The sequence below is a fragment of the Trichomonas vaginalis genome, chromosome VI, assembly GCF_026262505.1.
Source record: "Trichomonas vaginalis G3 chromosome VI, whole genome shotgun sequence".
Taxonomy (NCBI): domain Eukaryota; phylum Parabasalia; order Trichomonadida; family Trichomonadidae; genus Trichomonas; species Trichomonas vaginalis.
In genome coordinates, this window is record NC_067208.1 from 3843752 (window position 1) to 3859796 (window position 16045).

At 34.3% G+C, this 16045-nt stretch overlaps 8 protein-coding genes and 2 pseudogenes across 10 annotated transcripts, besides 1 other annotated feature; 5 read left to right on the top strand and 5 right to left on the bottom strand.

The window, feature by feature from the left end:
• Nucleotides 1–10840: part of a mobile genetic element that runs on past the window's edge.
• On the bottom strand, nt 126–854 carry TVAGG3_0800900 (organellar and viral DNA polymerase type B; the record flags this gene model as incomplete). Its single annotated transcript, XM_051247334.1, has 1 exon — nt 126–854. The coding sequence occupies one exon, from the start codon at nt 852–854 to the stop codon at nt 126–128; it is 729 nt and encodes a 242-aa protein (XP_051082809.1).
• On the bottom strand, nt 1589–2439 carry TVAGG3_0800910 (integrase core domain containing protein family; the record flags this gene model as incomplete). Its single annotated transcript, XM_051247335.1, has 1 exon — nt 1589–2439. A coding segment is annotated over one exon (851 nt), but the record flags the coding sequence as incomplete, so codon positions are not given.
• Nucleotides 2522–3260, bottom strand: TVAGG3_0800920 (annotated as a pseudogene). Its single transcript has one exon. A coding segment is annotated over exon 1 (739 nt).
• On the bottom strand, nt 3456–4196 carry TVAGG3_0800930 (keratin-associated protein family; the record flags this gene model as incomplete). The annotated part of the gene is made up of 1 exon (XM_051247336.1): nt 3456–4196. A coding segment is annotated over one exon (741 nt), but the record flags the coding sequence as incomplete, so codon positions are not given.
• On the top strand, nt 8555–9433 carry TVAGG3_0800940 (annotated as a pseudogene). The gene has a single exon. A coding segment is annotated over exon 1 (879 nt).
• TVAGG3_0800950 (uncharacterized protein) lies at nt 10329–10655 on the top strand (the record flags this gene model as incomplete). Its single annotated transcript, XM_051247337.1, has 1 exon — nt 10329–10655. One exon carries the CDS (start codon nt 10329–10331, stop codon nt 10653–10655), a length of 327 nt encoding a protein of 108 aa, XP_051082812.1.
• Nucleotides 10841–10960: 120 nt separating the features above from the next.
• Nucleotides 10961–11416, top strand: TVAGG3_0800960 (uncharacterized protein; the record flags this gene model as incomplete). Its single annotated transcript, XM_051247338.1, has 1 exon — nt 10961–11416. The coding sequence occupies one exon, from the start codon at nt 10961–10963 to the stop codon at nt 11414–11416; it is 456 nt and encodes a 151-aa protein (XP_051082813.1).
• Nucleotides 11417–11644: 228 nt separating this feature from the next.
• Nucleotides 11645–12118, bottom strand: TVAGG3_0800970 (uncharacterized protein; the record flags this gene model as incomplete). Its single annotated transcript, XM_051247339.1, has 1 exon — nt 11645–12118. The coding sequence occupies one exon, from the start codon at nt 12116–12118 to the stop codon at nt 11645–11647; it is 474 nt and encodes a 157-aa protein (XP_051082814.1).
• A 91-nt stretch (nt 12119–12209) lies between these two features.
• On the top strand, nt 12210–14647 carry TVAGG3_0800980 (organellar and viral DNA polymerase type B; the record flags this gene model as incomplete). The annotated part of the gene is made up of 1 exon (XM_051247340.1): nt 12210–14647. A coding segment is annotated over one exon (2438 nt), but the record flags the coding sequence as incomplete, so codon positions are not given.
• Nucleotides 14648–15411: 764 nt separating this feature from the next.
• On the top strand, nt 15412–15987 carry TVAGG3_0800990 (organellar and viral DNA polymerase type B; the record flags this gene model as incomplete). Its single annotated transcript, XM_001292028.2, has 1 exon — nt 15412–15987. One exon carries the CDS (start codon nt 15412–15414, stop codon nt 15985–15987), a length of 576 nt encoding a protein of 191 aa, XP_001292029.2.
• Nucleotides 15988–16045: the final 58 nt, after the last annotated feature.

Here is a 16045-nt window from a genome sequence, read left to right on the forward strand (position 1 = left end):
CATATAATTTGTCCATATGATTTTCATCGACGTTTCCGGAAAGCATTTAATTAAAGCAAAAATAATGTTTAGGTGAAGAGGTGAGATCTCACCTCTTTTTTCACCTCTTTTTTCACCCCAGTTTTTCACAAGCGTTTTACATGAATTGTACGATGTATATTTGAAATCCTAAACAATTTCGTAGCTTCTATTTCTTCTGTCAGTATGTCAAAAGTTTTAACAATGCCGAAAGTCTCTTTATATTTCTTCTTGACGTCAGATAGAAGGAAATCTTCTACTGTTGGATAGTTTTTGTTCAGAAATGCTAACATGTCCATTTTATCTTCTGCTGGTTTCTCTACTTCTTTCTTTAAGTCTGCATAGTCGTTTCTCATTCTTTCTATCTCTTTGACTGAGTAGTTATATTTCCTAATTGCTGCCTTACATTTTGAACATTGCGGGTTCATTTTTGCGTTATACATTGAAATAAAACCAGCTAAAACAACTAAGGCGTCAATTGCTCTCTTCATCTCAAACATAGCGGGTCTTATTTGTTCGTTCCATACTTTGCCTCTTCTATCTTTATCTCTTATTTCCCAAACACATTTTGCAACTAATGAAACAAAGTTATCGTAAGTCTTAAACTCCTCAGATTTATATATGTCAGAAATGTTTTTATATACCATGTCGCAATCTTTGTCCATAACCTTATGGTTGCAATGAAAACCAAGGAATTCATAATTTACTTTACGTATGAACTTCTTTATTTCTACTGAGTCAGTTGGTTTCACTTCAATTTCGTCGAATTCAGGAATAGTGAGTTTTTGTTGTTGGATTTCAGGCAATTTGGGTAAATGGTCAATAATGTCCTGCATTTCATAAAGATATTCTTCATTTTCTTCATCTTTCGCACTACAGTCTAAATTACTTGTTAAAAGTTCTTGCTTTATCTTCTGGATTTTTGTTTCGAAAGTATATGAAGAAGGAATGAAGTTTTTCATCTCTACTAACATTGACGTAGGATTCATGACTAACGAGTTTGGTGCTGTTGTTGTGGACAGAGTCCCGCCGTTCGCGGCTTGAATTGTTGTTGTTGCCGATTGTTGAAATCATATCTTACATACAAAATAAAAAAATAAAAAAAATAAAATTAGCTTATTTTTGGTCTTTTGTGAAAATTCATGAAAATTCAAGAGGTGAAAAAACAGGTGAAAAAACAGGTGACATCTCACCTCTTCACCTATAATATATTTTTGGTCTTTTGTGAAAATTCATGAAAATTCAAGAGGTGAAAAAACAGGTGAAAAAACAGGTGACATCTCACCTCTTCACCTATAATATATTTTTGGTGTAAATTTATGACAAAAATAAATGGTACCATTAATAATACATGACTGTTCTCATTCATGTCTGATTTACATCTAATGAAAAAGTTTAGAAGAATTTTCTTATTCTTTCTGGCATGTTTTTATCTTTCCAGTACTCCCGCTCTAATGGTCCCAGATGAGTTGGTTTAGATTCTCTCAAGTTCTTAGATGGTATAACATCTTCAACGCCTCCTTCATATCTTACTTTATAAGTGTCATCGTTTATGTTGTAGTCAAGTATTTCAATAACCACTCCTCGCTTTGCTTCGTCAATGGTTTCAGCAAGTTTGCCATTACTACTTTCGACTAATTTATGACGAGGGTAAAATGCTATGGAGTCGTCAGCAGCTTTTATAAGATATCCATTACCTTGCGTAGAGTCTACAATATAATAATTTCGACTTAACCTTAAACGTTTCTTTGTCAACGGTTTGTCGTCAAGAACTACACGAACTTTTGTACCAGGAATGAGGGTAAATTGTGTTGAATTTCTGATATTTTGTGTTTGGCTTCGTTTCTTTTGTATATACTTTTCTTCTTGTTGTTGTGTCATTGAATTTGGTGTATGTCCTGTTGTAGAATGTGTTGAGGAATTGTAAACTTCGATGAAATGTTTCATTGTTTCTTCGGTAAAGTCTCGCTCTTGATTTAAATCTCTGAGCGTTCTTATGAAGCGGTTTATGATGCCGAGTATGTTATGGTTATGGTCTTCAGTAGTGTAGTGAGTTATGTTATGCTTAATGAGAAATTCTGTGATTTCGTTGCTGAGGTATGCACCGTCTTGGTCTGATGTTAAAATACTTGGGCTATGTTCTGCTACAAACTTTTGTAAAACTCTTAACACTTCATGAGTTCCTTTATTTTTCATTGGATATGCATATGCTTTACGAGTGTTAACATTTATGAAGATGAGGAATGGTTTATGTCCTCCTTTTCTGCTTTGAATGAGAGTGTCAAATTGGTATGCGTCAGGAGTGTTGGAGTAAATTGGTAAAAAGTAGTCGTAAGGGTTTATTTTTGTTTGATGTACAACATTTTTGTCAAAGAACCTTTTCACTTCAGCTCTGTTAGTAAATCCCCAACTCTTTGCAGCTTCATTGAACTTCTTAAATGACCTCCATGGATGTTGTTCGAATACTTCTTTCAAGCTCATTTATGTAAAGTTAAAGATTTTAACCAACTCGTATCCAAGCGTGCATTGTTATATAAGGAGGCATATAATCTTTTCCATTACCTGCTGGGTCTGTAATACCACTACAACATGTGTATGATTTCCTGCAGTTCCACAGAAAATACCTGTGCTAACATCTTTGGGGTCATCTGAGATATCATATCTGTTCATTCCCTGTCTATCCGAACCCGCTGCAAGATTTGTATAACCTCTTTTTTTATTGAATGTGAATGGTTTCCTTCCACAGATGTTCTTCCACTGAACCTATGCATATGTGAAGGAAGGTTTTCAATACCTATTTTCTTTGAACCTCCCATCTTCATTGACTGCGTATTAGTGTAGAATGGAAAACTGTCAACTATTTCATACCATCTACCACCAAATAAAGTGTTTGGATTTATTGGATTCATAGACGTATAAACAGCTCCTATAGGATATATTAAATCATATATGCTCATAACTCTATAAACATATTCTAAAGAACTTATGTCATTAAATACCATTTGGAATGTATCTCCCGGATGAAATGTTGCATTTGTTCCACTTTTATAATGTAATGTTAGTTCAATAGAATTATCCAAGAAAAATTCAAAAGTATCTGGTTGAAGACCTCTAACAAATTCAAATGGAGTTGCTGGTTCACCATTTATAATTTCTGTTGTAAATGTCATTGTATCTGGTTTCGAAAATTTCTTTGTTAGTTCTGCATCCACATAAGTTTTATCAGCTTTCTTATCTAACATTGCTGGTAGTTCATATGCTTCAAAGTTTCTGGCATGATCTTCGGTATTCCTGCAACTCTTATCTAAATTGTTAAGAGTATCTTTTACGCTTGTACTTGGATTTTCTAATGGTGCACTTGAACCAAGGTCAAAGTTCAATATTATGTCGTCTGCTCTAACAGTAGTGAAGGATTTATGTGTATGGTTCTTGTCTGCTTTCTTGTCTAAAGAAGTTTGAAGTTCATTTATATCGGAGATGTTGTGTTTATGAGATTTCAAAACTTTGTTCATTGCTTCGAGTTCTGTTTTGTCAGCTTTACTTTTAATAGCATCTTCAAAAGTTATTTTTGACTTAACTCTCAACATAAATCTTGGTTCAACTAATACACCGTTAACATTGAAAGTAGAGGCATAAATTTCACCGGTATAACCAAATGCTTCTGGTGCTTTAGCTACATCATACTGTACAGTACAGCTTATGTCATAACCTTTAGCACGAATGTATTTATATCTTCTTTCATTAACATTTTTTGTCTTCGCTTCATCACTTCGTGTTAAATATCCATGGTAGTCCGTTATAATCTGTTCGTCTGAAGTTATATAATGAACATGGTTCTTGTCCGCTTTACTATTTAATGTAGCTTGAAGTTCATTTATATCGGAGATGTTGTGTTTATGAGATTTCAAAACTTTGTTCATTGCGTCAAGTTCATTTTTATCTGCTTTACTATTTAATGTAGCTTGAAGTTCATTTATATCGGAGATATTGTGTTTATGTTCTTTATCTGCTTTTTCGGCTAATTTCTCTTCTATCTCATTTATTTCAAGTTCATGCCTACCACCACCTCCCGAAGAAGTATTTTTCTTCAGCTCTTGAAGAACGTCCACTTCGCCATCTTTGGTGTCAATAATGAGACTTTGTGTTAAAACCTTTCCTGTCTTAATGGATGTTTGTAAAACTTCTTCTTCACCGTGTTCGGGGTCATGGTCGTCATCATATCTTGTGAAATCAGAGATGTTGTCATACATTAAGCATATCTGTCTCAAAAGTTCTGCTATTTGAAACTGGAACGAAAGATATACAGAACTTTCATCATCTCCTAAAGTCAAGTCTGCTTTCTTAAGTATTTCTTGAATGTATGCAATGAGAACAGAGTACCTTGGAAAATATTCGAACAATATTTCATTAGCTGTTGGTTTTGGTGGTTCTTCTGGAGTTTCTGTTGTTTCAGTTCCTTCTGTAGGTTCTGTTGGAGTTTCTGCATCTCTTGACTTCAATGCTCTTGCTCTCAAAGACCTAAATGTTAGAGCACCGGGTTTTACAAAGGACTTTATAAATGCTTTAATAGTTCCTGGTAAGTTATTGTTAGCATTAAGTAAGTTCCTTATGCTTCCATCATGTACGTCCATAGCACTATGTAAAAAATCTATACTTTTCTTGTAGTCAGCAATAGACTGACTGTGATTTTTTAAAGATTTGTCAATACCTTTAAGCCAATCTTCATGCATGTCTGATACTGAGCCAAGAATATCATTTGCTTCCTTTAGTGTATTTTGTGCTTGTCGTAAAGTATCCAATCCCGTACGTGCATTGTTTGCTATACGTCTTACAGTATCTATTTGACTCCTTGTTTCTTGCATCCAACCAGATAAAGTTTTAATAGTATCCGAACCATTTGAAATGAAGTTCAAAGCATTTTTAACGTCATTTAAAACTTCTTCACCAAGTACTGCCCATATCTTTCCGATTTGGTATTGAAGAACTCCATATGAAGCAGCTGTTAAACCAGTATTTATAAGGTCCCATATCCATGATTTAGCAGTTTTTCCATCCTTTCCATCCTTTCCATCCAAACCGTTTTCGCCTTGAGGTCCTTGTATTCCTTGTATTCCTTGTATTCCTTGTGGTCCTTGAGGTCCGGTGTCACCCTTCTCTCCTTTCAGTTCATCTTTATGTTCGTTATAATATTCTAATGTCATAAGGTGTACATCATTACTGCTACCAGCAACGCCAAGAATTTGTTTCTCATTCATGACTAAATTCTTTAGGCATTTAATGTTGTCGTCAAATCGAAAGCTCTTTAACAATTCAATGAGAACATTCATACTTTCACTAATGAGGCATCTACTGTAGAATTTATATATTGCACCGTTCCATCATTTATGATAGGAACTTTGCTTGTTGTAATGAATGGGTCATAAGTGTTAAAAGTATCGAAATCAATGACTTTTTTAGTTTTTCCATCGTCAATGACTAAATCATTGCCTTCAATGGTTAAAGTTGAGTTTTCGTTTACTAGTTCATGTGCTCTTCTTGCTTCATTTGTTTCATACGCATATGCAGCAATAGTCATATTTTAATGAGAATAAAATGTTGTTCTATTTGCAAAGTACAGACCCAAACGAATACGGACAGTAAAGCTACAAACAAACTTAGGTCTTCAGAATGAAGCACTTGCTTTCAGAGTTGTTGACTTCAATACTATCGCAACTTTTGTCATAACAGATGAAACAGATTTCATGGAGTTTGAAATAGATGGAAAGAAGCATGAAATAAGATTTCACAATAATGTAGAATATAAGATGGAAACATTAGCTGGAGTGTTAAATGCGCTCATAAATACTACAATAAACAAGGAGAACGAAGAAAACTTAATGAATGTTAAACTTATTGCAGGAGTTTTGAAGTTCAGTTATGCAAAGGAGTTTAAGATAACACGAATGAGTCATAGAGTTCAATTGCTTCTGGGTGCATACCATATGACATTTCCTTTGAAAAGTGTTGACAAAACGATTGAGATGAAATCTGTTCCATACGTATGTTATGGTAATTGTTTGTACATTGAGTCTAAAATAGCTAATGTCACAGGCATTTCAGGAGTTAATAGTAAAGGTTCAGTAGAATATAAGTCTTTCTGTTATGCAGTAAATTCAATGTTCATTCCAAACGTTCCTGTCATAGCAACTCATTTAGGTAAATGGGTTCGCATTAGTCCTCATAATTTGAAAGACATGCAATTCAGACTTGTTGACTTTCAAGGCGAGCCTGTAGAACTGAAGGCACCAGTGCGAATGACTGTTGAAGTTGACTTTTTAGAAAATATTAAATGCAACAGCTTACAAGAGAACTCAGAGCTAAAAATATAAAGTATGAATGTTATGTATTAGGTCATGAACTTTGGTTGTTGCTGTTTGATGAAACAAATGAATTAGTTATGTCAGTCAAGAGAACAGAAAAAGGCGTCAAAGGCGCCGAGCGCAAAGCGCTATATTGTGTTAGTGAAAACTGCACCAAGTCAATAAGATTAGGTTTGCATTATGAAGATGAGTTCGATACTGTTGAAGAAGTTTTGGATAGATATTACAAATTGCTTTAATTTACTAAAACATATTTCAACAAAGTTTATATTCTGTTGAAAGTTTTGTATATTCATTCGAATATTTATACTTAAACTCAACTCCTGTAGTTCCTGGTGTTTCAATGATGCGGATGTTACCTATTTTCATGAATGGTGGCGTTTGACCACAGCATTCGATTTCAGGGTCGAGATAGTCAATGACACATTGTTTCCCTGTTATTCGGTGATATAACATTTTCAAGGTCCTCCTTTGTTAGAATTATTTGGTTCTTACTTATAAGATTTGTCAAAAGCTTCTTATCGTCTTTGAGTAAAATTGTTTGGTATAACTGAAGAAGGTAATGGTCTACGTTATCTGAAGGATTTGTTTGAACATTTGTGTAAGGGTTGTCGTTGGCTTCTCTTGAAAGAATTTGGTCCAGTGGTGGATACTCTAACTTAACATCTGATGTAGCGTTAGCGTTTGAAGCTGAGTTTAAATTCACGGATTTCAGTTCTGGTTCTTTTTCTTTCAAACACTCTGAACTATAGTTCTTTATGACAATATTGTTTGTCGTTCGTGAGTCAACATTTGATGTTGGTTCAATTGGAACATTAACGGCACCAGCTAAGATGGATTTGCTTCTCATTTCATATAGAATAAAAACCTTTTATATGTATGAAATGAACAATATACTCGACAAGGGTTTGAATGTAAAGCTAACGAATGAAAATATTGTTGAATTCACTGAGACAGGAGCTGTGTATAAAGATGTAGAACTACTGAACAAAAGAGCTAAGGGAAGAAGCAGGAACATGAACAAAGGGTGGAAGCCTATAAAAATTTATGTCAATGATGGCTCAGGAGGTTCAAACATAAAGTATGCAGAAAGTTATAGAGTTTATGCTCTCAAAGGTGAAAAGCCTTCATTTAAGAACAGCTATTCTAACGCATATCCTCAAAAGCTAACGGATGGAGAAGTGGATGATATGAATGACAGCAAAAATATTAACAGAAATGGCGACAGAGATGCATGGAATTTGTTTACCATCAGTCAATTGAAGGTTAAACTTTAAAACAATGTTGGTCGTTCCCATGGAATATTTTTGACTTTAATGGTATTAGTCATGATATGAATCTCAAGGTATGAACGAGGAGAGATGAGAGACTTATATGCTTCCCAAATTTCTTCAAAAGGTAATGTTATACCTGACTGTTTCCAAATGAGTTCAATATCATAACGTGAGAAACCTTGAAAGATAACGAAGTCAGTTATGAGACGTTTTATGTTTAAAGCTAAAAACCTCCATGTTTGCATAAGTATTGCTACAGTTAAGTGGTAATGTCTGACTTTAGTAATGATATTAGCTAATGGTGAGTCTGGTTTTGACACTAAACCTTTACCAGCGAAGTCGTCGCAAACGAGCAGAGTGTTTGAAGGATATTTTTTGAAGGGGTATTTTGAAAGTTTTGATAGAATGTAGTTTGTCAGTCGTTTCATATCGTAAACTCCTGAGTACTGACGTAAGTGGTGTTTGTCAATAATTCTTTCCATCTCCTCAGAAGTCTTTTGCATTCCTGACTGTATAAATTCAACGATGGCATAATATTTCCTCTTACGTCGAATGTAACGTTGAAGAAATTCAATGAGTTCACTGTCTGGAACTTTAACGACAGAGGCTTGAACTTTTGACATAAATGTTTTCGCTGTTGAGTCCATAGAGTCTGAAGTTGCTGATATAATGATTTGGTCATAATATGAGTCATTTCCTAAACGCTCTGTTATGAGTATATGACGAATAAGATTAAATGTCTTACCTGAACCCATCTTTCCACAATAGAAATAAACGCCATTTGAACAGAACTCATAGTCCTTACTGAAAGGAAGAATGAGAGAAGAGTTAAGTTTGTCTGTAGTTTCATTCATGTCTTCATCTACGTCATGTATTAAATGCTTCATTTTATCTCCATTAAAAATGCAAGTCAGAAATATTCAGAACATAGCACCGAGTCTAACTGACAAGAGTATAAAGATATACTATGAACACGTTATGATGAAACCAACCAAAATTCAAGAAAGTCAGTATACTTATGAATATCCAAGGCACTGGGTAGAGTATGTAGGAGGTGAGAAAGCTATTGAAATCAGACAGGTTCGAAGTATTCCAGCAGGAAGAACAATATTATTGAAGAACTTTAATGTTTTGAGGTATAATGATGAAACAAAGAAGCAAGATAGTTTTCCTGTTGCTGTGTATGTGAACCTAGACACAGGAGATGACATGAAAGTTTTTAACACAAAGCTTCAAACGGTAGTGAGAGAACAACTGACTGCGGAAGGACATCCATTACCTTCAGAAGTTAGCATAGCATATAATTTTGAAACAAACTCAATAGATTTTAAAGTCGTCTCTGCAAAGAAGTCAGGTTTTACATTTAATGAAGCAGATGTATATTCGAATGAAAACTTCAAAGCTATTGCATGGTTAGATAATGACGATTGCTTTAAGAAAATATTTAAATTCAGTGACTCAAAGATGTCAATAGATGACCTTCGTGGAATGTTACCATCGACGTTTACAGTTGAAGGTTCAGCAGGATTGCTTACAAGATTGTCAATTGGTGGTATTTGGTCTCGTGAGAACATTGTTATAAAATCCAGTATAAGTGAATTTGCTGAAGAATCTATATTATGTCTTTCAAAACTATATGTATTCGCCGCCGAAGCATTATAGTATAACAAACTTTGTCAGTAAGTTTAACATAAGACTTGTCGAACCTTCTTCAATGAAAGATGTTGTGCTACCAAAGATGGAAAGGATGGACTCATTATTGAAATGATTTTAATAGCATATTAAATGAGCTTGTTTTGAAGGTCATTCATGATGAAATAACTGTTGTAGAAGATGTTAGCAATTGTTCAGACATTTTTTGAGCGAATAGATGATATAAGAAATAAGTTAGATAGACCGCAAAGCGGTGAGGGCGAAGCCCGTGAGAACGCTTATGTTTCATTGACTTTCTCCAGTAAAGAGAACTTTTATGAGATAATATTGAAGAGAGATGATTTTAATATGGTGTAAATGGTAGCTTGGGCAGCTTTAGGCGCAATGGGAACAAAAGCATTAGCATTTGGAGCAAAAGCACTTGGAGCTTATGACGCAGTAAATAAAATGAGTGGAGGAAGGGTTTCAAAGACATTAGATGCAAATAAAGGGAAGAGAGCTGGGTTGCAAAGAAGTTAAGATAAATAAAATAGGGCTCATAAATAAAGCATCCAATTTGGTTGCGACTGAGTCAGAAAATGCTTTAGGAAAGGACGATGAGTTTGCAAAACATGCAAAAGACTTTAATGACCAGATGAAAGGTGAAACAATGCATTTAAATAGAGTCGATGGAACTAAAGAAAATGTTTCTTCTCCACCAGTAGTTCTTCCGTATGGTCCCTATGGAATGTATGGAAACCCTTACGAAAGACCATTTGACCCATTGACTGGTGGAAGTAACTGGTATCATTACGGCCGAAGAAGAAAGACAGTCAAGTTGGAGACAGACGTGAAGAAAGCAACTAAAAAGAAACCAAGGAAGAGAGTTATAAAGCAATGAATTCAAGTGGGTGAAAAAACAGGTGAAAAAAGAGGTGAAATCTCACCACTTCACCTAAATTTATTTTTGTGCTATGTTTTCATACGTGTGAGGGTGGTGATATCATTAATTTTTAAGTTTATTTTTTATTTTATTTTTATATAAATGACGAAAACTATTGAGATAACAAACTACAACGGTCATGAGTTCAAGAATTTGTTCTTCGTTCCTCGTGAAAATACATTCTATCAGATACGAGGGAGAAAGGGTAAAGTTAGTTTGAGCGTTTATGAAGGAATGAAGAATGGAAAGTTTATACAAGCATACGATACAAACGGTAAACGTGTTTCATTAGCTTTGTCAAAACTTACTAACATTCATTTTGACAGTGATTTTGACTCTGACGATTGGAGCGACAGCAGCGATACTGAAGAATATGAACTATTGTGTGAAGCACAGCAATGGGAAGAGTTGCAATACTTTTGTAAGTGAGAACGTTTATTTTTTACAGTAGTGAGGTGAAGTGGTTGGCGGCTTTATAAATATTTAAGGTTAAGTTGGTTTTTGCGTTCATGTTGTAAAATATACGTTAACGGTTTTGTAAAGTGTCAAATTCACAAGTATTGCGTACGGAGGAACGCAGTGCCTCTGTACACGAGACTTGTATACTAACTGAGATTCCGTACGAAAATCGCAAGAATTTGGCTCCTGGTTTGAAAGGATATTATGTTCATAGACTTTTAGTAAACGCTGTAGCAATGTGGGCTTCACCTCGTTATGCTTGTTATATTTTCATGATGTTAGATGAACTATATAAAGCAGAACGTGGAGAGATGGAAAAGAAACTTCAAGCAAAAGATGAAGTCATTGAATCCAAAGACAAAAGCATACAGAAAAGAATACCGCGTTCGGTACCAAAAGGAAAGGAAAAGAGTTATAGGTATATGATTTATACTGAAGAGTTGGAGAAAGAAGAAGATAAAGATATGGTTATATTGCATTTAGTCAGAAGAAACAACAAGAGCTTTTATGACTTAGCTAAAATATATAAATCTGACAGAAATTGGTTCTATCGTGAAAACTTACCGATTTCAATGACACCGAATGAACAAATAAAGGAAATTGTCAAAAATACTCTTCCTCAAACACACTATGACATCAAAGGTTGCACAATACTTACATTCAAAGAAGACTTAACATTACTGAAGGAAAAAATAACAGAATATTTCGATAACTTCAAAGAGGAAGAATAAAAAAATCTAAGCTAATTTTATTTTTTTATAAAATTTTATCTCATATGAAAGAACATGAATTTAGAATATTCGGAACTCATGACAGAAGAAGAGAACGAACAACATGTAAAAGATTATGCAAAATTTCTGAAGGTATATAAAGCTTATGAAAAAGCGTATGAAAAGTTTATACATTGGGGAATTGTTGTAAAATATCGATATGAAGACTAACCAAAAATATATTTTTGCTTAAATAGCTTCAGGGTCTATTTCTTCAACCATTTCACTTCCTTCGTCAATGTCAATAGAAGCTTCTTCAACCTTTGGTAAGAATTTCTGTATAACATCTTTGTTCGTTATTGTCTTCAGAGATGAAGGATAATATTTCACATTTGTTTCACCCTTCTTATATTCTTTCTGTTCGGAAAGATTTAAAGCAATACTGAAGAAGTCAATATTAGAGTTCTTTATAACAGTATAATGAGTATCTTTGACATTCACGAAGAAACTCTTTTGTTTCAAAACTACTGCTAACTCTTGTGAAGTATAACGTTTGCGGTCAATGACGATAGCTAATGGTCTGACATACTGACCAAACTTAGATTCTTTCACAAACTTCTTGTTAAAGATAACATTAATATTTGAAGCATTATTGAACTCATTCTTGATGGCAGTAGCGAGAGCATTGTATGAAAAGAACTTGCAATCTTGCATGTGTTTCATTAAAATAAAAATATTAAATTATTTTGAAAAATAACTTAAAAAAATCTAATCTAATTTTTTCAAAAAATATTTTTTTTATTTCCTACTAAAGATGTATCGGAAGTTGTCTAAGTTAGAACACTCGGAAATAAAACAACTTCTTACGGAAGCTAATATAGATGTTGCAAAGCATTACGCAACAAACAAAAAAGCACTCGCTGACTTCATTAAAGACTATAATGGTCCAATAAGTTATGATAGAATTCATGAGTTCATAAAGCCGCAACGCGGCGAGGACGAAGTCCATGCAAGAGCATTTCCTTTAAATGACGTTGCTATTGACTTATATCATAGACGTTCAGTACCTCATGAAGTAAGAAGAGAAATGTTTGACATAACAAATGCAAACGTTGGTGAAACAAGAAGAAGAGACGACACACTGAAACAACAGAGAAGAGAGATGTTTAAGAGCGCTATAGAACAAGTTCGCAAAGCTAACGATGTCATTCGTTCCATTGACGACAAACCAAAAGAAGGTGAGAGATGGTTAAAGAAAGATGAAGAGAATAGGAAGAGAAATGTGAAGTCAGGCAATAGACTCATTGACTTTAACATCGAAGCTTTAGATGAACCAAACAGAGACTACTTACACAAACATTTCGGTAAGGTTTTCATGAGACTCTTAGAGAAAATTAAAATAAACTCACAACAGAGATGGATGGTATGTTATAAACTTGGTGGAAAGTATGAATGTTCTACGTTAAACCTCAATAATATTGGAACATTACTACATCAGCTCTTGAAGGAGAACTTTATATCAGAGATAGAAGCAAATGCTGCAGGCATTGTTGAAATGCACTATGACTTCTTCTTGACAAACATAAAGAATCTTACTGAAATAAAGATGTATGATTTAACTGAATATGAAGGCTTAACGATGTCAGATGTAAAGAAAGGCAAACCAAAAAAGAGACCATATAGAGATGAAAGCACACTGACAAATGACCAGAAAGCCATTGTGGAAGCTCTTAAGCAAACAGGAAACCCAGCACTTATAGAAAGCTTTTGGAAAGATAATGGTGAAAAGAAGTTTTATAAGAAGAGAAGCGGTCAGTTCTGGAAGTATCTTTGCACATTACCTATAAATCGTGAACGCTACCAAATCTTCAATGAATTGAACAAAAGAACTGCAGCACTTATGACAGAAGACAATTGTTTCGTTTATGCTTGCATTCAGGCTGGAGTAGATGGAGAGACTATTGACCACATGAGAGAAGTCATTCGTGTTAGAGACTTTCCTCAAAGTAAAGTACAAGAAATTTCTGACGCAACAGGTATAGCATTTAATGTTACCATTGGTTACTTCAATGACTCAAGGCATAATGAAATAAAGAGATACATACCAAAAGAATGTGAAACTGTTCGAACTATTGACTTACTTCTTGTTGAAGACCACTACATGCTAAATGAAAGATTACCAATGACAACATACTTCATTCGAAACTATAAAGAAATTCTCAAAGCTTGTGGTGGAATGAACATTGAGAAACAGATGAAGATTTATACAAAGAGAGAAGATAAATATGTAGTTCGTTATGATAGAACAACACCGTTATGGGATGTTATGAAAACATTGTGGGAGTGCAAATATTTCGAACCTATTTCTTATGGAGAACTTTTCACATATACTACTGACTTATATAAACAGAACCTTGCACCATTTAAAGACTTGTCATATGCTCCAAAGTATTGTGTACAACTGAAGAAGAAAGCCGAGTCAAAAGAAGTAAATAAAAATAAGTGCAAGTTCATTCCTGAGCACGTTTTCTTTGCTGACTTTGAGTGTAGCACAGACGGCTTTCATAAAGCTTTTAATATCTGTTATGGCAGTGAAGATGGTTCAGTGAGTGAAAGCGTTTGGGGTCAGAACTGTGCAACAGAATTTTTGGAACGACTTCCTGACAAGAGTTTAATATATTTCCATAACCTCAGTTATGATATAAACTTCATCTTAAGACACATGACAGAAGTGAAAGGAACTCCCATCATTAAAGGTTCACGAACAATGCAAATAACTGGCTTATATAAAGGAAGGGCAATTATTATAAAAGACTCTTACAGTGTTATAAATAAGAAGCTTAAACTATTTCCTGCTATGTTTAACTTACAAACAGGACCGAAAGAAGTATTTCCATATAACTACTACAGCAGTGTTTTGTTAGCAAATGACAACAGAACTGGTGTCATTTCTGAAGCATGTAAGTTTGTAAAAGATATTGATACATTCATGAAAAACATAGATTCCATCAAAGGTTGCAGAATAGATGAGAACCACTTCGACTTAGAAAAGTATAGCACATTTTATTGCAAACAAGATGTAAGAATTTTAAGAGAAGGTTTTGTTAAGTTCCGCAATGACATATTGAAAGAATTTGATTTAAACGTTTATGACTACGTTAGTATTTGTTCTATTGCTAACAAATTGTTTGAGAACAGAGTGTACTTCCCGAATGGAAATTTATATGACCTCTCAAATAAACCAAGAGAATTTATTTCACGCTGTATTCAAGGTGGAAGATGTATGCTGTCAGATAACATTAAACAAAAGAGCGAAAAGAAACTCATTGCTGACTTCGACGCTGTTTCATTATATCCATCAGCTATAGCAAGACTTTATACTTTAGAAGGTATTCCAAAGGTTATGAAGAAAGAAATGTTAAGCACAGAGTTCTCATGAGACATTTATTCGATGACGACCAAAAGGAACCCATTGGTGAAAAGTTTATGTCTGGCTTCTTTGTTCTCATTAAGATAACAGAGATTGGAATACCCAGACACTTTCCTTTAATAGTTTGTGACCCTGAACTAAATCCAGAACTTAACGTTCCAGAAGTTCAAACACTTGCTGTTTAATGTATGTTGACCATATAACATTACAAGACCTCATAAAATATCAAGGTGTCAAATGTGAAGTGTTGCAAGGATACTATTACGATGGAAACAGAGATATTAGAATAAGAGATGAAGTAAAGAAGTTGTTTGAGTTAAGGTTAAAGTATAAGAAAGAAGGAAATCCTTTTCAAGAAAATATAAAGCTCATTCTGAACAGTATTTATGGCAAAACTATTCTATCTCCTATTGAGTCAAAAATAACCATAGTAAATGACAAAGATGCTATAAGATATGCCATCAGAAACTACAACCATATAGTGAAGTTCGAAGGTTTGGATGGTTCAGATAAAACTATTTTCAAGCTAACGAAAAGCATTTGCAGACACTTTAACTTCTGTCCACTTGGTGTTAACATTCTGTCTATGTCGAAGAGAATAATGTGTGAAGTATTCTGTACTGCTGAGGACTTAGGAATGGACATCTTTTATAGCGATACGGACAGTATGCATCTCTACAATGAAGATATCCCTCGTTTAGCTGAAGAGTTTGAGAAACGTTATGGAAGAGTTCTCATTGGTAAAAACCTTGGTCAATTTCATAGCGACTTTGCAGAAATCACACCTGGAAAACAAAGTTTAGAATACAAGTCAATATTTTGTGGAAAGAAGACTTACATAGACTTACTCACGAATGATTTAAATGAAGTTGCATTTCACTGCAGAATGAAAGGCGTGAAGCAAGATGTTATTGCTTTAACCGCTAATGAAATGTTTCCTGACTCTGTTCAGTGTTTCTATGATGAAGATAAAGGTTTAATGGTTCCGCAAGGAACATATTACAAAGACTCTGAGTTCAGTTTAATGAAACTTTACAAAGCACTTTATGACGGTCAAGAGATTGCATTCGACTTATGTAAGTCATGTCAACCTTGCTTTGAAGAGAAGTTTAACTTCTCAATAACGACTAAAACAAGCTTTATTCGTAAGTTGAAGTTCTGAGGTCATTTATTTTTGTCAGCAATGAGGTCATTCGTGATAAAAATAAGCCGCTAGCGGC